General features: G+C 47.3%; 1 protein-coding gene across 33 annotated transcripts in view; it reads right to left on the reverse strand.

Moving 5' to 3' along the window:
* WDR27 (WD repeat domain 27) overlaps nucleotides 1-21,337 on the reverse strand; it is a 215,322-nt gene that overhangs the window by 118,701 nt on the left and 75,284 nt on the right. For 27 of the 33 annotated variants that reach the window (XR_007413166.1, XR_007413185.1, XR_007413165.1 and 24 more), the window contains 11 exons: nucleotides 17,781-17,922; nucleotides 14,381-14,505; nucleotides 12,015-12,128; nucleotides 10,933-10,984; nucleotides 9,409-9,479; nucleotides 7,649-7,766; nucleotides 6,257-6,380; nucleotides 5,037-5,140; nucleotides 3,951-4,018; nucleotides 3,578-3,699; nucleotides 3,103-3,185 (listed from right to left, as the gene is read on the reverse strand). Coding sequence is in view for 27 of the 33 variants with exons in the window: in XM_049114652.1 (XP_048970609.1) it covers nucleotides 3,103-3,185; nucleotides 3,578-3,699; nucleotides 3,951-4,018; nucleotides 5,037-5,140; nucleotides 6,257-6,380; nucleotides 7,649-7,766; nucleotides 9,409-9,479; nucleotides 10,933-10,984; nucleotides 12,015-12,128; nucleotides 14,381-14,505; nucleotides 17,781-17,922 (1,123 nt within the window). In the remaining 6 variants the exon portion in view is untranslated. Of the gene's footprint in view, nucleotides 1-3,102; nucleotides 3,186-3,577; nucleotides 3,700-3,950; nucleotides 4,019-5,036; nucleotides 5,141-6,256; nucleotides 6,381-7,648; nucleotides 7,767-9,408; nucleotides 9,480-10,932; nucleotides 11,092-12,014; nucleotides 12,129-14,380; nucleotides 14,506-17,780; nucleotides 17,923-21,337 lie in introns of those variants that run through there. The other 6 variants (XM_049114681.1, XM_049114682.1, XM_049114679.1 and 3 more) reach the window with 4 other exon arrangements.

Here is a 21,337-nt window from a genome sequence, read left to right on the forward strand (position 1 = left end):
CCCAGGGCATGATCCTGGAGACCCAGGATCGAGTCTCACGTCGGGCTCCCTGCATGGAGCCTGCTTCTCCCTCTGCCTGTGTCTCTGCCTCTCTCTCTCTCTCTCTCTCTCCCCCCCCACCCTGTGTCTCTCATGAATAAATAAAATCTTAAAAAAAAAAAAAAGAAAGAAAAGTTCATGCAAATGGAATGAAGTTAGTCCCCATAAACTTAGGTTTCAAACCTGAAGCCAAACCAACCACCATCAGCAAAGAAGGTTATATCAATGGCATCAAAAGCAGAAGAAAACAGAAAAATAATGTTTTTCTCATTCCTCAAATGATACTGAATCACAGTATGTTCAAGACCTCATATTTCAATAATACTATGGACTCTAGCATGTCAGCTCCTGTTGTCATAAAACAGGCCACACACAAAACCTGGTCTATGGGAAATTGTGTCCATCAGATGCTAAAAATCAGCCATCCAGGAGGAATTCACTCTACAAACCTGTGACAAATACATCTTTTCTACAAATAAGAATAGCCATTATCTTAAATCACTCAAATTTCTCTTTTATAGATATAGATAGAGTAACAAGAAAGATAAGCCACTAAAACATAATTACGTCAGGGTCTTTTAATGGCAATGAAACTTACCCTATTTTTAACCAGTCTTCCACAACACTGCCAATTGGTAAAAACTCTCACATTGGGTGAACACCACAAATACTTATAAATCTCAAAAATTCTTTCAAACTAAATAAAATTCTGCCAGAATTATTTATTTTTATATATGTTTAATACTTGGTATCCAGTGTGAATATTCTATACCAAGGTATAAAATAACCTCATAAAAATGGGTAATTGCACAATATTCAATTATTTTAAAAACTGCTCTCCCTTTTTTCTTTTAAACAAAGAAATTCAGTTCTGTTTCTGGCACTATTTCATACCTGATAACCGGGACCATATTCCCTCCAAAAACCAAGTGAAGCTAATGAGCAAATCATTAAAATGGCATCTATGTGACCCAGGAACAGGGGGGAGGTTTCCCTTCCGGGCTTACAAAGCAAGAGTCCCACCCAGGGGATGGCAAGCACCTCAGGGAAGACCTGGAAATAAAACTGTACCCAGAGGGGACCCAGAAAACCTCTCTCCACCTAAGTGTCAAGCGAAGGAGAAAAAAAAAATCTCCTCCAAGAAAAATAAAACCAATGGGAAAATACTTTCAGGATCACATAAAATTATTTTTGGTATTAAGAGAATTATTAAGTTACAGATCCATTAGTATACTTCATTATAAGAGAGTCTTGGATTACTAGAATAAAGTTCATAAATATGTAAATGAATATTATCTTAATAAATGCCCTAAGCATTAAAATAAAAGTTCTTTATCACAAGTATTTCTTATTTCTATTACAGTGAGATGTAATTTTTTAGATTATAGGATAGCTATAAATCAGTCATTTTCATTAATTTTCCATACGAATATTTTTTAAACAAGATATAAAAACTGGCATAAAGATCAACACTTTGAGGTTTTACCTCTCTCTCGATACAGAGAAATTATAATCTCCATAATAAACCTTATTATCTATACAACTGTTCTTATCAAAAGTTTTGCTCTACGCAACATTTAGCCATGAAGTGTGGTGTATCATATACCCCCATCTAAGTAAGATGACCCATACTAGCAAAAAATGGAAATAAAATCCATTTTTAAGGATAAATCTAAATAAAACATACGCAAGAACAAAAGCTAAAGAAATAAATGAGTAAAGTAAAAAAGAAAAGCAGGAGAGAGAATCATGTGTCTCATTTCACAACGGATTTCCACATGGAGGTGCGCCGTAAGATTATATTCCTGAAATGTAAGGTCGCCAACATGTGGCTGATGAAAACAGCTGCCACGCTTACAGGGAAAAAACCTAATGCATCATTAGTCACATAGCAGAGATTTCATCCCATAAGAAATTTTAAGTTAAAAATTATATTTAGAATTTCAGAATATTATCTAAACAACCTAGTTTTTTATTCCAACTGTTAGCCATTTAATATTTATTACTCACAAGTTTTCCAAATAATTTTAATAGAAACATATACATAACATAAAATTATTTTTGGTATTAAGAGAATTATTAAAAAGTCAGCCAGTGGGGGGCTCTACACTATCTTTTCCTGAAGGGCTCAGCGGCATGAGGAGAGAAGAGTCATGAATTTCAGAAGGTCTCACAGAGAAAGGAGGGGACGGATGGACACAGATACCCACCTGGGCAGGGGAGGAGAGGTCCTCGCAGGGGGCACCCCATCCCACCCTGTCCTGCCTCCTGCAGGAGCTGGGTCCCTCACCAAAGATGGAGAGAAAAGCAGACTGACGAGCATCTCTATTGTTTTTTTAATTAGGTCACTAAGGGGCTTAACAAGACTGGACTCTGGGTTGGTCACTGAAGGGAAAAAAAAAAACCTCATTATCAATTATTCTTACAATGGAAATAAATGGAATGTGATAAAGCCTATCATCTTAAAACAAGTTACGTTTAAAATCATTTCTTTGTAAAAGGCAACATGTGGATTTATTTTCTGCTTATAATAAAACAATGACAAAATTTTTTGAGACAACCGAGAATAGCTTAGATGGGCTGGCTAATGTAAAACACCAAAGAAATGCTGTTGGATTTGATATAAAGGCATCATGGCTGGGTAAGCCAATGTCCACATGTTTTAGAAATGCATACTGAGGTATGCAGGGGTAAACTAATGGGATGTTTGGGATTTGCTTTAAAATTCGTCAGCAAAGAGAGGCAAGAAGAGATTGTTCCCTTCGTAGATAACTGAGTATCCCTAAGTAAGCTGCTCTTCTGGCCACTAGAGCCATCAGCAATTTTTAAATGTTTTTGAATTCTTGTGAATGATACCCAATCCAGGAAAAGACACATCTAGCATATTCCCTACCAACAACCTCACAGAAAAATATACACGAGAGGCAGAGAAATGAAGAATGAACACCGGAGTGGGGAGGACACGTGAGAATTCACAAAGTAAGTGAATGGTGCCAACTAGTACGGGGTCACGGAGCAGAACAGGGCTTCATGTTCTGACACTGCAGGCCACGGGACACTAACCAGACTGTCTCTGAGGTGCCGGCGGGGTCTTGCTTTCCTTCGCAGTTGTGAAGCACAGTGGAGAGGTGGGCCCAACACAGGTGCTAGGGTAGGAACAGAAGCACACAGGACAGCAAAGTCACGTACTGGCCTTGTACCACGGAAATGCACAGTATAAGGACAGTCACCAGCGATGATTCCTGTAGATGCGGGCATGCAGTGCTTGCACACATGCTTATTCTTAATCTAAAAAAAAATTTTTAATATTTTTCATAAAAGTGCTATTTCATAAAATAAATAGTTTTGCATTAACATAAACTATCAATCGTTTAGCGTTAAACAAGGTAGAAGCAATGCCACGAGCAATAACTTCTTTCAAACAGTACAGTTCGGGGAGTTTACTGAATTTTATTTTTCTTTCTCAAGATTAGAAAGGAATCAAAATTCTCCCAGCTGGTCAAGCTGCCCATGTATATCCTACTCAGGAAGGCCGTACCGGGGCAGCACCGATAGATGCCTTCCTGCGTCGTGACCCTGCTGAGACCTCACCAGAGCAGCAACACGGATCTCCAACATGACGATCTTCCGGCCAAACAAGGATGTGAGTAAGCAGATGGCCTGCAGGGGACAGTCAGCAACGATCACACACTCACAACTCCAGTCAAAGCCCAGCTCTGTACAAATTAATCTGCTCCAATGACCCCGGGAGTTACAGTGTAGCCCCATGGCCACCATGTGCTTCATAAAATGCCACCCATGAGACCCCACTAAGCCAACCATGCCATCCTATGTGGCACAACGTGAGTACAAAGCACAAGTACGGGCAGTGTGTTCTGCAGGCTGAGGGCAGTAAACACTTTAGGACTGACCTTATCATCATTGGCTTTGCTCATCACTGCACATGATCCCGCCACGTGAATGCTGAGGCTCCTGAAATCTTAATTTTCAGCAAAGAGAAACAAGCAAGCAATGCTGACAGGGTAAGGAGAGGGAACTAGCCACTCACTGACACATTCATTCACCATGTGCCCGCATGCCCACTGCCCATGGTCCTGTGCTAGGGGCTGGAGTGTCTCAAGGAGCAAGGCCTTCACGGGAGCCCTAACCCCGGGGCAAGAGCTGCTGGAGTCACTGAGGAGCAGGGGCCTACAGAGACCACAGACCCAGTGTGCAGCGTAGCCACAGAGAAAAACACCATCCCCAGGAGCACACACACCAACCAGATCGGGGGACAAGCTCAGGTGAAGCTACAAGCATGAGCGGGAGGAGGAGGAACAGGAACTCAGGCCAGCAGAGGTCTGGAGGGTTCAGGCCAAGTCCTGTAAGTGATGCAAAGGTGCAGTGACTTCCCGTGAGGACCAAGGCCCTGGCGGGCCCAGGCTAAGGACCCAGACTCTGTCCCTAAAGCTCAGGGGCCTTAAGAGAGAAAGAAGGGAGCTTGCACCTATGGGTGACCTTGGCTACCGTGCGGCCTTCATCATGCCTACATCTCCAGCAGGGGCAGCTCAGTGCATGGTGGTCTTGAGAACTGGAACCAGAGCTGGGCAGGAGGGCACCCCAGCTCAGTTCAGACAATTGGGAGTCCGACCAGTCCCCAGTCACAGGTATTAAGACTCTAGCAGGAAATACTGATGGGGTGAACTTAGAGCCCCTGGTATGAGCCTGGGACAGATGCAGCAGTGCTAAGAGAACAAGTGTCCCTCAGAGCCCTGTATATGGAAGATGGGAGGACCAAGGACAAAGAGAAGGGAGACCTGCCAGGAGGTCAGAGTGGACTCAGAGCTTGTCCTTGGGATCCCGTGGGGAGGCTGCCTGTGGCCTGACCACTCTGCACACCCAGCACACCCAATGACTAAGCCTTCTACGCTGAAGTGTCACCCCCCAGATGTCAGAGAAAAAGACTAATTGACATTATGTGAAATTTGTATCAAAGATGATCTGAACTGTGATCTTACCCCTATAATGTAAAACCGCTTCCAATTCAAAGTTTGCCAAGTTAAATATGAATAAGCCAGCTGAGCTTCCAATCCACAAGCATGAGGTAGTCTCAGAAGAAAGCCTAATTGTAAAGGGAAAAGGAAAAACAAAGAGCTGGTCTCACTCCTCAGGCTCCCATCCCACGGCATGCCACTGAGTGGCCCTCCATGTGCTCTTGCAGGTGGCCGGCTCTTGGCATTGATGATCTAGAACTGTCCTTGACTAGGCTGGAATTCCGGGTCTCCTGGACACCCGCTGTCTGGTAAAGACAAGTACTAACCAGCCACAACCTGATTCCAGCTTGACTACAATCTGCAAGGTTTCCCTTTCTCTGAGGTTACGGGCCTCTCTGAGGTGGGCGTCCCTGAGAGAGGGGCAGTGCTGCACCTGCTGGTCCTGCCAGGTGGTGTTGTAAAGGAGGTAACCAGCTCAACAGGAAATGGAAAGAAGTAGCAGAGAGCCAAAGGCAAACCCAACTCTGCTTTTTCTTCTATGTTTTATCATACAAACTAGATAAATATTAATAAAGGGACCAATAGGCCTCCTCAGGCTGTGCCAGACTTGGGACTCTGAAGACTCTTGGTGCCCTCCCTCCCTCCTGCCTCTCGGTCCCCTGGAGCCTCTGACCACCCTGACTTCCTGGGCTCATTCTCGGCCCTCATGCTCTCACAGCCATCCCCAAGTCGGCTGAACAACTCCGTGTACACCCCAGGGGAGAAGCCCTGGCCCTGACCCTCAAGGAGCTCCAGCACAGGAGACCCAGCACTGCTGGCTCCCCATGCCAATAATCCCCACTCTGTCCAAGGAGACCAGAGGCTTGTGCCTCGTTGTCCCTGGAGCTTTCTGTGCTCAGTGGTGAAAGCCAGCGTAATACATTCTTTAGAGTCTGATAGGCAGTGCAGCTGGGGGAGGTATAGAATGAGTTTGATTATATCTCCCTTTACTTGTGCAGAATCAGGATCTGCCTAGGTTTTGGTGAGCAAAATTAAAAACAATTTCATCTCTTTTACTAAACATACTTAAAAATAATTGACCAAGTTTACCAACTTTAAGACTTAGAATATGCAATCTGAACAACACTTACCAGCTATTACTTCTCAAACAAAAATACTTGGCTTTATTTTAATCATTCTTAAAAAAATGAACCTAACTTAGGAGGCCTTCCTCACAGGGCACCGGCCAAGGTCATCACACTCACCCCCACACACACGGGGCACTGACGATGGCTGACAGGTCACAGGGCGCCAGCCCCAGGACGGGGAGGCTTGCTTCGACCTCCTCTCCCTTCTCCAGGCCATGTGTGCAGGGACGCTGACTCTCCTCTAGGAACAGAATTATTGATCATCTCAGCGATGACACAGACAAAGGCAAATAGCTGGTAGCATGGGATGTCGCAGGGAATAACACATAGGCTGAGTAACTCGGATCACGGGTCAAAGAACAAGATTATAAATCCACAGCAGACCCCATTCGTGCGGTGTGTGAGGAAGACAGGTGGGGTTCCAGGCACTTCTCTTTGCCTCTGTTCCTAAAGCAGGGTCAGGTTCACCTTCTGATAAATGGCACTTACTCAAGAAATAATGAAAGCCAAGATTTAAAGCATTAGGAAGAAAACAGATAACTTGGATAAGGTCCTTTCTGACCTTCTCCACAAAGAACTAGCTGAAAGCCATCCACAAAAAAAAAAAAAAAAAAAAAAGATACAAACTAAAGCAAAGGGAGGAATAGTGATGAGGAACTTGAGGGCAGAAAGACACATTTGCTGTACCACTAAACTGAATGGACAGCACATGTCCACTAGAGGGCAAGAAGTAAAATCCCCAGCGTTTCCAGCAGTGTCCGCTCCTTTAGAGACGTTCTGGGAGATATTAGAGTGACCCGTGAGGAGGAAGTGAGGCGTGGCCAAGTGGACACACGGTGGGCTGAGGGAGAGGCCTCAGCACAGAGATGGGGCTGGTTCAGGCAGGATGGGGGCCCGGGCTCCGTGACAACCCACAGAAGCTGGGAAGCTGCTGCCCTGGGCTGGGGGGCAGGTGCTCTCCTGATCACCAGACCGCAGCATCCCCCCCCCCCAATGCTATGCACACAAGTATGAGCTTCCGCTGCCCCCCATACCCCCGTCCCCTCACAAGACCAGCCTGGTGCTGCTGGATATCTGAGGTCAGACGCCAGACTTGTCCCAATAACAACTGTCCCTGCCCTGCTCTCCCTTCGGTTCACCTGACGTGGGACCCTGGCAGGCTGAGAGGAAGCCCTGGATGGGGGGGTGGGGGGGGTGGGGGTGGGCAGTAGCAGGATCCCCAGGGGCAGGAGCCTTGAGGGCAGGAGCTCCGAAGGCAGAGGAGGAGCCCCGAGGGCAGGAGTCCCTAGGGCAAGAGCCTCGAAGGCAGGAGCCTTGAGGGCAGGAGCCCCAGGGGCAAGAACCTTGAGGGCAGGGACCTTGAGGGCAGGAGCCCCAAGGGCAGCAGCCTTGAGAGCAGGGGAGGAGCCTTGAGAGCAGGAGCCCCAGGGACAGGGCCTTGAGGGCAGGAGCCTTGGGGGCAGGAGCCCCAGGGACAGGAGACCCAAGGGGGACTCTGAGTGACATTACCCGGCAGGCTGCACAGCCTGGACTCAACCCTCCTAGAGAAACTCTCACTTTTCTTCTTTAGGCTCACGCGGGTCACACAACGATAATGATGTCCCTCAACCAAACTGAAGATCCAAAGCTGGAAAAGCAAAACAGACATAACAGGTCAGCGTCATCAGAGGGCACCAGTGAGCAGCCCAGTGAGAAAGGTGTGGAGCAGGAGACCAGCCCTCCCCACCTGAAGCCTGTCTGGGTGACCCCACCTTTCCCTGCACACCCAGAGCCTCCAAGCTTCAGACCGCAGCCTGCAGATGCAGACACAACCCTGCTTCCCACTGGTCCACACCAGCCTCTCTGAACCCAGCACCACCAACACACAGCTGTGAATATATCCAGCACGTCGCTGGGCAAAACCTTTGTCAAAAACAAAAATAACATTTCTTAGTTTCCAGAAATACATCTGTGATGTTGTGATTTATAACAGGAAATACATATTTTTGGCCGCCCCCCTCCCTCTCTGTTTCCAGCACAAAGCTCCTCAAACCTTAGGAACTTCTTATGTGATGAGAGTGACAAAGGCATCTTCGGTGGTGATGACGAGGTGACCTTGGGAAAGCCGTGAAGGTGGGGGCCGGTTCCCAGGGGAACCAATCCCCTGATGAGAGGGTTGGACTTTCCATCCCACCTTTGACCTCAGGGGAGGGTTCAGTGACCAGTGGCTGATGGCTTCATCAGTCCGGCCTGTATAATGAAGCCTCCATGAAAACCCAGCTTCCAGGTTGGTGAACACACCTGCAGCCCCCACCACAAAGGTGACCCTTCCAGACCTCGCCATACGTGCCCCTCCAACTGGCTGCTGTCTGTCCTTTATCACACCCTTTATTAGGCAGGTAAACTGGGGGCACCTGGCGGCTCAGTCAGTTAAACATCTGACTCTTGGTTTCCGCTCAGGTGATCTCAGGGTCATGGGATCAAACTCTGTGTCGGGCTCAGTGCTCAGTGGAGAGTCTGCTTGAGATGCTCTTTCCCTCTGCCCCTCCCACTCATGTTCTCTCTCTCATTCTCAAATAAATCAATCTTTAAAGAAAATTGGCAAACGGGCCAAATAAGCATTTCCCTGAGGTCTGCAAGTCGCTCTAGCAAATCAATGGAACCCAAAGTGGGGGGTGTGAGCACGTCTAGTCTATAGCCAGGTTGCCCAGGCCCTACTACATGTGATCAGCGTGTGAAGGGGGTGTCGTCACATGGGACCCGGCCCCTCACCTGCGGGTCTCCAGCAGACAGTGTCAGAACTGAGTAAGATCGTAGGACACCCTGTGGGCATGCTGGAGAACCACCTGGTGTGCAGGGACCCCCACACCCGTGGTGACCAGGGTGTCGGAAGCAAGGCGTTCGTTCGTGTGAAGGTAAAGGACTCTTGCAAGAGCGAGAACTGAGTTATTTCCTAATATGGTATCTTGCCCAGATTATCACAACAGCAACTTTTTAAAAAGAAAACAGTATCCACGCTTTGTGAAGTCCACCTGAATTGCACCCCTAAAAAACTAAGTTTTAAAGAAATCAAGTATCTTCAAATTTTTCAAATTATGTAAAGCTGGCTCTTCTGCCGGCAGTGGGCGGGTGCGTGCGAGCCCGACGCCCAGGCCCCAAAAGGAAGGGCCCAAGCTCTGGGGCCGACGGTTTCTTCAAATCATAAAGAATGCAAGCAGAGACCTTTCCGCGGACGCTCGCGTGGTCATGATCATGTCTGGACCTGGAATTACAGTTGGTGCTTCCCTCACCTGGCCGTTTGCACATCCCGTCACTAGCTGTCTGCTCTTGGCATCAATGAGGAGGCTCAGGAGAGGGAAGGCTGTAGAGAGAATACATGAATATTTACCTGTAGTATGTAAACTGAAAACCATCTGAGTTTTATGTATAATGCTTTTTTTTAGTCAAGTCTGAACTATTCCGAAATAATTTCTTCACGGGGAAATAGAAACTGTGAGTGCATAACCATTTTGAGACCTGTGAGCAGGGGAAGGTAGCGAAGCTGTCCCACATCATCAGCCTGGGGGCAGCTCACAGTCCATGCAAACCACTTCAGGGCCACTGAGGCCCAGCGGCTCCATTACCCACACTACAAAAAGCACTAGCACCCAATAACCATTAGACTTGTAACAAAGAAAACAAATTTATGGGATTAGTCAGGAAAATAGCAATTAAATGATGCCCACTGTTTAAATTGTTGCCTAGTATGTCATTTCACCTAAAAGCTATTTTGGGGGTGCCTGGGTGGCTCAGTGGATTAGATGTCTACCTTCAGCTCAGGTCATGATCTCAGAGTCCTGGGATCAGCCCCCCATCAGACTCCCTGCTGAGTGAGGAAGTCTGTTTCTCCCTTTCCCCCGCCCCTCCCTTCACCCATGTTCTTTCTGTCTCTCTCTCTTTCTCCAGTAAAGAAAGAAAATCTTTTCAAATAAATGAATAAAAGTTATTCTGAATCTAAACTGTCAGGAATTCAGAAGGAAAATTAAGATAAATGGACATTTAAAAACACTACGCATCCTAAATAAACTACAAATGACATCAAAATCAAATTAGTAATTGTTTTCTGGACCGTCAAATAGTAAGTCCACAAATTAATTTCAGGAAGATAATTCCAACGTAATTCCAAGAAATGCACTTGTCCCCGAGATTGCATTTAAGTTCCTAGAATATCCCACTCAGCACAGGGTCACTGACGTCAGGGGGAACGCCAAATCTCTTGGGAAGGGCCGCAGGAACTCCACTGGGTCACAATGCACCTGCACGATCGTTAAGCTGTATTTTCCTGTGATTCATCACAAGAAAGAAGCCACATGTACAGTAGGATGTGAGCTAGGAACCCTGGAACACCGGCCCAGGAGGTGTCTGGAGGGGGTTTAGAGGGGGCAGCAGGCTCTTCGGGGACCTACATGACCGTGCTGTAAGGACTCACCACCAAACAGACAGTTGGAGAAGAGCGCACAGTGGCCAAGGGCTCAGGGCCTACAGAGCTTCCCAGGTAAGTGCATCCTCTGGCGCTGCACCTGCCTCTGTGGACAGCAGAGGTGGACAGCACGTTTCCTCCAGCCCACCTGGAAGCTTTTCAGACTGTGAGCTTACACTTAAAATAATTTTAAGTTTAAAGCTTCAGGAAATGTACCTGGTAAGTGAATCCTTACAACGTGTGGCTGGGAGGGACACAGCTACTTTTGAAGGACCCTCAGACCCCCTTCAACGGGACAACCCCAGCATATAAACACACTGAGAGAACTGGACTCCACGGGCGAGTTTTAAGTTACCTGTTAACACTGGTGAGTTGTAGATCAATGATCCCACATGATGATCCCAAACCTTGGGAAAGACACATGTTTCTTTACAAGATACAAATTTTGCCATTACTGATGTAGTTTGAACTAATATTTCTACTCAGTTACAAATTAATTTGTGTGAGCAGTTTCCTAAAGGAGAAAATAATAAAATAGCCATATAAATAACAAAAGTGTAGGAACACAATAAAAGATGTCAGAAGCATGTGAAAAAGAAAAGGCTAACATTTCCAGAAGTAATGGAGTTGGAAGATCCGAGACAGGGCTGCAGACATCTCCAGCACCCGATTGACGCTGCCTAGAAGAGGTGTGCCAGCCACAGTCACTGCCATCCGGGCTGCAGGGCCTGAGTTTCCAGGCACACTCTAGTGCCTTCCCAACATCAGCTCCCCTTCTCAAAAACCCCATGAGACAACGGGCACCCTCATCTCTATCCAAGTGAGCAGAGGTGCGGCACAGCAGCTGGGTGGGCTGGGGCTGGGCTGGACCCCAGGAGTCCCACTCCGAGCAAGGCAAGCAGCCCCTGTGAGGCCGGGTCTGCGGGGCAGACACTTCCAGGTGACCGAGGAAGTGTTCTGGCCTCTCTCCTCTCCCACTCCGCAGGTGGACGGGAACTACCCTCAACTCCTCTTCCAACCATGCTCTACACGTCCTCCCTGGGTCAATAGGACGATAATCCTAACACTAGCTGACTTGGAGCTGGATGGGAAGGTGCTGGCATCTTAAATTATGGTCTTTGTAAGCTCAGTTTGGTTCTGACTGAATCCTCTGATTGGAAAATGCTCTTCCGCTCTGACCCCAGGAAACACCAGGGGTACGTTAGTGTTCTAGCTCCCCAAGGCCCTGGATTTGGGGAGGAGGGTCCCGCAGCTGACCCAGGCCTGCCGGCGAATGTTGAAACATGCCCAGACGACACCTCAGGCCAAGTTCAGGACAGAAGTGTGGTTGAAACAAGAATCACATGTGCACGGTGACCTCAGACCAGACGGGCCTGAGCGGGTGTGTCCACGGTCCCCTGGACAGCACCTCGAGTACTCCCGTGCCCACGCCCCTACCTTGAAGCTTCTGTCTTCAGACACAGAGATGATGATATGTGTTTGCCAGGGACAGAACTCAGCTGCAGTCACGTGGCCCTGGTGACCCTCCAGCTCAGCGAGTATAGACCGGCTCTGGGAGAGTTTGTGAAGAAGGTCAGGAACTGAATGTTCTGGTAATTATTGTTCTTAAGAAATGATATATATCTCACAGAAAACAGTTTCTGTTCAAATAAACTCTAGAAACTCCCTCTTCCCAATGCGAGACTACCTGTTAAAATTCAGAAGGCTGAGCTGCAGGAGCATAAGCTGCTCAAGGACACGTGCATGGCAATTTTAGAAACGAAGCAACCTGAGGTCAATCCTGAGCAGAGCCACGCGGCAGACACGGCTCAGGGGCCCTCCCACCTTCCCATCCACACCCCGTGGGCAGCTGCCAGGGCATCCTAAGATCAAACAGGACACAGGACGGGGTGCTCTCACTGCTGATGAGCTTTCCTTCCTCTGAAGTCCCTGAAACCCGCTCTCACCAGGCAGCCCCAGAAGATGCTGTCATGAGCCAGAATCACACAGCACAGTGGAGGGATGGTGACAAGTCACCCCTGCAAGTGACATCCCTGTGGGACTCCAGGTGCCTGGCATCAGGACTGCTCTTCAACACTACGGCATCCAGCAGACAAGATAAATACCCCCTCAGACACACACGGGAATTACAGACATATCTGCATCCACACAGGGACCCAACTGATGAGGAAGTGCTTCACCCTCAAAGACTTCCAATACCGCAACCTGAAACCCTTGACAAACACAACTGAAACACTGCTGTCTTAGGCTTCTTTGCCAGCAGGCAGTTAGAGACGGAAAGGGAGGTCCCACTGTGCCAAGGACAAGGAAACTTTCCAGCCTGGATGCTAGGAAATATGCATTTCTGCCTGTTAATAATGCCATATCCTGGAAAACACCTTGCTTCCCTTTGTTATTTGTGATCATGTCTGACATCAGTGTCAGTGTTCTCTACTCATGTAAGTCTCTCAAAGCAAAGGCCACAAAGCAGCCACTATGACATGTACTGTTAAAAGAACTACAACACTTCGTGTGCTGGTTGGCAGCCCGTGCACGTCCGGTGAGCTAGTACCTTGGTAAGTCTCGTGCTTCACAGGCCCACCAAGGACTTAGGTGCACACAGCCTGGAACAGACCCCTGCCACCTCGCTTTTCTGTCTGCGTGCTGGAGGCCAGACTCAGGTTCATCATCCTTGCCTTCCCGCCAACATCGACAGGGCTTGGTGTCCTCCTGGCTCCTCTGTGCTCCTTCTCCCAACACGAGGCTGCTGAGCTTTGCTACGTGTGGTAGGTGTTGTAACAGAACCCCTGAATCCTAGGAACTTTCCCATCACCTGAGACTCCGCTTACAACGTTAGCATCTTGTTATGCATGAGCCTCAGTTGCACAACTTGGCCAAAATCTGCATGAACACAGAAATGTACATTCTATGTCCCACGTGCCTAGCACACAGCAAGCCCACCGTCAATTAATCCTCAACTAAGATTTTATGCTTAATATCCTCCCTAACCCAGATTTTTTTTAAGTGGACATAGCAGAAAATTCCTCATAGGCAAACAGTTGTGAGCTTCATTCATTTGGCAAACAGAAGCCAAAGGAAGCCTTAGCAGCACATGAATTCTGAGGGAACAGGAGGCCTCCCTCATACCCCCGGCCCCGCTCCTGCGCTCTCATGCCTGGTGAGCCTAATGCACTCCCTTGCCCTAATCAGACGTCGCAGAGCCTGGAAGAGGAGACACGTTTACTTAAACCAACCTCAGTTAAGAAACAAGTGAAAAAAGTCCAGTTGCTGACAGAAAGCAAGTTTGATAAAAAAAGATACATGAAAGCACTGCCCTGGGAGGGCTTATCTCTGGTCACCAACGGAAGAGAAAATCAGAGAAATAAGTGACCGATCATGCTCGTTTAGCCTCCGGATAGCCTGATGTCATGGACTGGTCTCATAATTGACGTAAAACAGCAGTCTCTGATTCCTGCAGCTTTCCAAGTGCAAGACAAAGATATGTTTCCTTCATTGCCCAGTTAAGAATCCTGTTGATGAGGGACGCCTGGGTGGCTCAGAAATTGAGCATCTGCCTTCAGCTCAGGGCGTGATCCCGGGGTCCTGGGATCAAGTCCTGCATCATGCTCCCTGCAAGGAGTCCACTTCTCCCTCGGCCTGTGTTTCTGCCTCTCTCTCTGTGTCTCTCATGAATAAATAAATAAAATCTTTAAAAAGAAAAAAAAAAGAATCCTATTGATGAGAGGCAGATGGGGACCCCGTGGTAAGCCTGGCAGCACTGGGCCCTGCTAAACTGCATGTAGGCAGGCGTCGAACCTTCTTACCTCAATATCCAGCATCAATATTTTATTTCCAGCACATACAGCAACTGTACGGTCATCCGGGCTCAACCTCAAACACAGCACCTGTCCCAGAAGGGTGCCCATGATGACCCCTCGAGGACTCAGCCCTAGAGGGGGGTTCAGCGTTAGTGTCAGGTTATCAAAGGGTGTCAACAACCTTAGTATCACTGCATCAAGCCACAGGGAGACCCTGACCCCGCAGCCCTCTCCTCTAAAATAACATGCAGAATAACAATGTGCTTTGGTGTCACTCTGGCTCCCTGAGAGGATTAAAAACATTGAGTGGAAACAGTTCTTCCAGTATATGTGGAACACAGGAATCATCCATCAGAAAATGACCCCATGTCATCACACCTGCATGTGCTTACACATGAAGGTTCTCACAGAACAGCCCGCGGTCCCCATTCTTCCTCCTCCCTGTGACTTCACCACCACTGGGGCATGGCCACGTGAGCTGCTCGGGGCCATGAGAGACAGGCAGAAGGCACAGAAGGCACATCTGAGCCTTCAGGACCTCTCTACCCCCATGAGGATTTGTCCAGGCAGGCCTGTGGGACCAAGGTGACAACACAAGCCAAACCACAGGCTCAAGTAGGGCCTCCCAACCAACACCCCACCACCACCACCACACAGCAAGGACTCAGTGCCACTGTGGTTGGGCCCTGAGACTGGGGCTGTTTGCTGTCCAACAAGGTCATGTCAACATGAGACCACGAATCTACAGAAAGGGAAATGTGCACATATCACACGGAGTTCTATTTGGGCCAAGCCCACGGTCTCATTTCTTGAGTATTCAACACGCACCTGTGCTGCCCCAGGCATCTCCCGAGGTACCTGGGATAAGTCAGTGAGCCAAGAGACAAAGCCTTGCCTTCATGGAAAGCTTACCCTGAGGTAGGCAGTGGGGCACTTAGACACCAATAAGCAAAATAAGTAAACAGATTATGTATGATGCCAGAAGGTAGTGAACACTGTAAGAAAAAGCAAAGCATGCAAAGGGGCTGGGACCCGGGGTAGTGGTCAGAAGGCCCCACAGCAAGGGTGCAGCTGAATCCACAGTGATCCTGAGACAGAGCAGCAGATGCAAAGGCCCGGGGGCAGACCATGCCTGGGCTGTTCCTGGAGACGAGATTCAGCTGAGGGTCCCACACCTGTGTCAGATACTAGTCTGCATGGGATGGGAAGGCACTGGAGGGCTTTCGGCAGAAGTGTGGCACACTCACTCCAATTTTACAGGGATCCCCAGCTATGGAGTTGAGAAGAGAGCACCGGGGCAGGTGAAGGAGGAGGAGCCAGCGTCATAACCCTGGTGAGTGATCTCAGGGCCCTGGACTGCAGGGCAGCAGTGAAGGCAGGTGTGTGCGGGGCCCAGACTTCGGATAGGTTTTGAAGGTAAAGCAGATGGAAGGTGGGGTCGGTTGGTGTGGAGGTGTGGGGTGCAGGGACGCAGAGGGAGGAGGAAGCATGACACCGTCATTTCTGACCTGAGCTGCTGCAGGGAAGGCTGTGGGAGGCAGGTTGGGGGAGAGGTGATCAGGGCAGGGAAGCCTGCAATGCTGTCCGACATCCACGTGGAGATGTCCAGGAGCAATTCACACGTGAGATCACAGTCAGGAATGAGGACTGGGCGAGAGGATAGGCGGCAGCCATCAGTGCCTGCTGTCATCATCAAAGGAGGGATTTTTGATGGGAAAGAGGAAAATCCCATATTCCCAAGTGAAGAGGTGAGAGAGAGACAAGGAGCCCGCACAGGAGACTGGGGACAAGGGATAACCACTGATACAGTCACATACCACCCCCTAAGTCCAAGTGCAAACACAAGCCACATTGGGCAGGAAGGTGCTGGAATGTAGCACCCCCTCCCACTGCAGGCACAGAGACCACATGTGGATGAGCTGCGTCGTGTCCCTGCTACAGGGGCACAGCCGCTGGCCTGAGCGTCCCTGAACTGAGGGTGGGGCAGCTTATTCTTGTCCCATGGCTGGAGCTTCAGGACACAGGAGCAGCTCCAAACACCGTGCTGGGCTCCATGTGAGCACCAGGCCTGTGACCCAGCCCAGCTTGACGCACTGGCCACAGAGCACACACCACGGATCAAAATCCACACAGGTTCTGAAGAGCAACCTAAAAATAAACTGGGGGAGTGCAGCCCCTTCCAACGTTAACAAAGACCTCTGCAGGGAGCGGGTAATGACCATGTGGTTTGCTGTACAGACGTACATGTGTGTACATACATGGACGTGTGCTGTAGTGTGTATATATGTGTACATGTGTACACTAGATACACGTGTGTGTGCACTACACACATACGCTGTGTGCATATACATGCGTGTATGCTGTATACATGTTTACTATATTTCTGTGTGTTCTATCCACATGTGTGTGCATGCTACGGTAATGCACTGACACTGGAGGCTCAACAACAAATGACATGAGGTGCGGTATAAACTATTGCACATGCTGCTACTTGAGATCCCATCACGTGTTTTCTGGAGCAGTCCTACAAATTCTCAGTGTGATTAATTAGCGCTCAAACACCTTCATCTGATAAAACTGTACCGTCACCATGCTCCCAACCCACGGGCACCTTCTCAGCTGTGCCGACAGGATGAGTTCTTGATTCACAAGCCCCAAGCATGCATGAATGCCTCTGCCACCCAGCATGGTGCCACTGGCAGGCACCTGCCCTTCCATCACACTCCTCCTCAACCTTCAACTCAAAAGTCACCTCCCCAGAAATGACACCATGTGAGTACATCCTGCCCACATCCTCTATCTACACTTCACCTGCCTTCTCTACTGTGCTCTCCACAACTGATAACCACTTGCTTGCTTGCTTGTTTGATACATGTTTGCCTCTCCTCACTGTTTGTAGGGAAAGAATATTTCTACTTGCCTTCATGTTTTCAGAGTTCCATAAAAATCACAGGTTTCAAACTAAGAAAATATGTAAGATTAAAATTAATGAGCCAGGGTGTCTGGGGGGGATCAGTCATTTAAGCATCTGCTTTTGGTTCAGGTCAAAATCTCAGAGTCCTGGGATTGGGTCCCACATCAGGCCCCCTGCTCAGTGGGGAGTCTGTTTCTCCCTCTGCCCCTCCCCCACTTGTGATATCTCTCTCGCTCTCTCTTAAATAAAATCTTTATAAAATAAAAATAAAACTAATGAGCCTATTTCATGTCAGCTTCACCCACAGCAAAGGTCAGTACATCTGAATGCCTCGTATGCTTCCAACAGGGAATGTCCAGCTTGGACATGTATATGGTTTCAGGGTTAAAGGCCTGAAATATTCTCCCAAACCCCTATATGTTACCAAGTCTATTTAAGGATGAGTTCTTCCCTTTCTGCATTTTTAAAAATATCCTTTAACTGTTTATTTACCTTGAAGCACTTTCTGTCTGCATTCATCCAGACTCCACATTATAACATAATCTTGAGACGCAGAACAGATGAGAAGTGGACTCACTGTATTTCCAAATGCCACAGCAGTAATTGGCTCATGGTGTCCTTGTAGAGTCAGAGGCTGAAAGAGTTGTTTGTTTTTTTTTTAAGATTTTATTTATTTATTTATTCATGAGAGACACACAGAGAGAGAGAGACAGAGACACAGCAGAGGGAGAAGCAGGCTCCATGGAGGGAGCCCGATGTGGTACTCGATCCCAGGTCTCCAGGATCAGGCCCTGGGCTGAAGGCGGCGCTAAACCGCTGAGCCACCTGGGCTGCCCCGAGGCTGAAAGAGTTAACAGAAAACTACCAAGAGCCATATAGATAACATTTAAAGAATAAAAAGCATAACAGCATAATTGCAAACCAAAGAAGTCAAATGTATTGAATTTTTCAAATGTATTTATTTCATATATTCATTTATAACTCATTTATTAAAATTCCTGTTAATGTACTACTCAGTTATTGTCTCGTGAACCCTCTCACTGTTACTCCACATCACGGATCACACACACTAGGACAATGATGCCGGTCACCTCGCTCTTCCACTTCCTCATTAGCTATTAATTAAGCAAATGTGTCTCACATCCCTGCTACTTGCCAGAAGAAGTCATGGCTGTGATGGACATTGAGGGATAAGGCAATGACAAGGAACCCTCAAGAGGAGGCGAGCGCTCGGGTTGCTAGGAGATAAGGCACACTGACCAGGGCTGGGTGCTGTGCAAGGAGTCCTGTTAGAGCACCAGGAAACTGGTGAGCCAGCAGAGAATATATAACCAGAAGAATCCATGGCCAGACTCATTTTCAGGCTTGTAACACTGCTGCAAGTGCAGAAGAGGGACCACAGGGAGGACACAGTGGGACCAAACATTCCAAACCAAGTACAGTAAAGACCTGAACAAGGGTGGCAGGGATGGAGATGGGAGGGGAGCAAACCGAAGACCCTGTGATTGATGGACATTGAGAGATGAGGGAAGGGACAAAAGCAAAGATTACCAGTGTTCCAGGATGAAATCCTAGGTGAACAGTGGTGTAAGGAAAATGGGATGGAATCAGGAAAGAACACAGGTCGTCTGGGCTGCAGTGAGTGAGGTACTTTTGAGCTGACGGTCAGCAGACAGTAGGCCCTTTGACACGAACGCCATCACTCAAACACTAGAACAAGGAGAGCTCCATCTCTGGTCACGGCAGGCCAGTTCATCTGTACCAACCTCCCAATGAAAGTGACATGGGGCAAAATTTGCCAAAATTTGCCAAAACACAGAGATACACTTTAAAGACATCAAAGAACAATAAAAACAACAAAGAATTAAGAACAGATTAAAGGAGACAGAGCAGGGACCTAAAATGCCAGGCCATTCACCCATGAAGACTGCTGTCAAAAGCAGCTCTCTGACAATTCCAGTAAAGGCAGCTAAAAGCTGAGAGATGAGGAGCACAAAAATGATGCAAGTAAATGCATCATTTTCAGGCACAAATAGAACTATTTCATTGGGGAAAGGGCAAAGAACCCTATGGCCTGACAAAGTACTTCTGAGAATAGAGTTGGCAGCCTTAAGGTGGAGGACTCCATGCAATTTTTTTCCCTTTAAAACACAATGAGGGATCCCTGGGTGGCGCAACGGTTTGGCGCCTGCCTTTGGCCCGGGGCGTGATCCTGGAGACCCGGGATTGAATCCCACATCGGGCTCCCAGCATGGAGCCTGCTTCTCCCTCTGCCTGTGTCTCTGCCTCTCTGTCTCTCTCTGTGTGACTATCATGAATAAATAAATAAAATCTTTAAAAAAAAAAAAAAACACAATGAATGGGCAGCCAGGTGGCTCAGTGGTTTAGCGCTGCCTTCAGCCCAGGGCCTGATTCTGGAGTCCCAGGATCAAGTCCCACATCAGGCTCCCTGCAAGAAGCCTGTTTCTCCCTCTGCCTGTGTCTCTGCCTCTCTCTTCCTCTCTTTATCTCTCTCTCTCTCTCTCTCTCTCTGTGTGTGTGTATCTCATGAAATAAAATCTTTAAAATAAAAAAATTAAATTAAAAAAAACACAATGAATGCATTTTAATAAATTTCTGCTTTAAAAAAAAAGCATACCGCCTACTCAGGTGTGAAGGAACGGCATGTTGTCAAATGCCCGGGCTTAAAGTAGTGACCTGAAGGGCCAGGCCCAAGAAGGGAAGGTGGATGGACACCAGAAGAGTGTTCGCAAGCCCACCTTCAAGTTCTCATAATCCCTGACTAGATTAGGCTACTGGGATTGCCAGTGCCCTCGGCCAGTGCTATCCGAAGCAAACATAAATTCTCTCTGCAAGAAGTTAAGATCATCCAGAGCCCCAAACTAGCTGTGCATTCATACATAATGTTCAGCAGTCAATCAAAAATAATCAGGTATTCAAGGAGTCAAGACCATTCAGTCAAAAACCAAGAGAAATATATAACCATGGAAAACAACCCACAGATCATCCAGATGGCCTTGAAACCAAATTAGAACTGATCCAGATTGCAGAATTACTAGATAAGGACATGAAAACCATTATTATAATTCTATTCTATATGTTCAAAACGTTAAATAGAGGTATAAAGAATTGATAATTAATAACCTTCCAAAACAGAAAGCACCAGACCAAGATGAATCCACTGGTGAATTCTATCTGATATTTAAGGAAGACATTTTACTAATTCTCTAAAATCTCTTTAAGACAACTGAATAAAGGAAATGGGGGGAACATTATTTTCAGAAGAAGCAGAGTAAATATTTCCTTACTCATTCTCTAAGGCCAGGATTCCTCTAATACCAAAACCAGACAAAGACATAGCAAGAAAAGAAAATTAAAAATCAATATCTCTCATGAACACAGAAGCAAAATTCAACAAAATATTCAAAATATTAGCAAATCAACCCAAACAATGTATAAAAAGTTATACACCACGACCAAGTTAAATTTGGAGATTTATTCCAAGTATGCAAGGCTGGTTGAACATTTGAAAATCAATTAATCTATCATACCAACAGGCTAAAGGAGAAAAATCACATTAAAATATCAAAAAATCTTGGGGTGCCTGGGTGGCTCAGTCAGCGAAACATCCAACTCTTGATTTTGGCTCAGGTCATGATCTCAAGGTTGTGAGATTGATCCCCATGTCAGGCTCCATATTGGGTGTACTCCCTCTCTCCCTCTGCCCCTCCCCACTCTCATGTGCTCATGCTCTTACTAATAAATAAACAGAAATAGTAGCTGCTTCAAAGTATAGTTCATTATTTAAAATGTAGAAAAAAATCATTTGACAAAGTCCAACAGCAATTAATGATGAAAACTATCAGTACACTAGGAATGAGAACGTCTTCAACTGGATAAAGAGTATCTATAAAATACCAAAAGCTAATGTATTTTTTTAAGATTTTTTTTATTTATTTATTCATAGAGACACAGAGAGAGAGAGAGAGGCAGAGACACAGGCAGAGGGAGAAGTGGGCTCCATGCAGGGAGCCTGACGTGGGACTTGA

This window comes from Canis lupus, chromosome 1 (assembly GCF_003254725.2).
Source record: "Canis lupus dingo isolate Sandy chromosome 1, ASM325472v2, whole genome shotgun sequence".
Taxonomy (NCBI): Eukaryota; Metazoa; Chordata; class Mammalia; order Carnivora; family Canidae; genus Canis; species Canis lupus.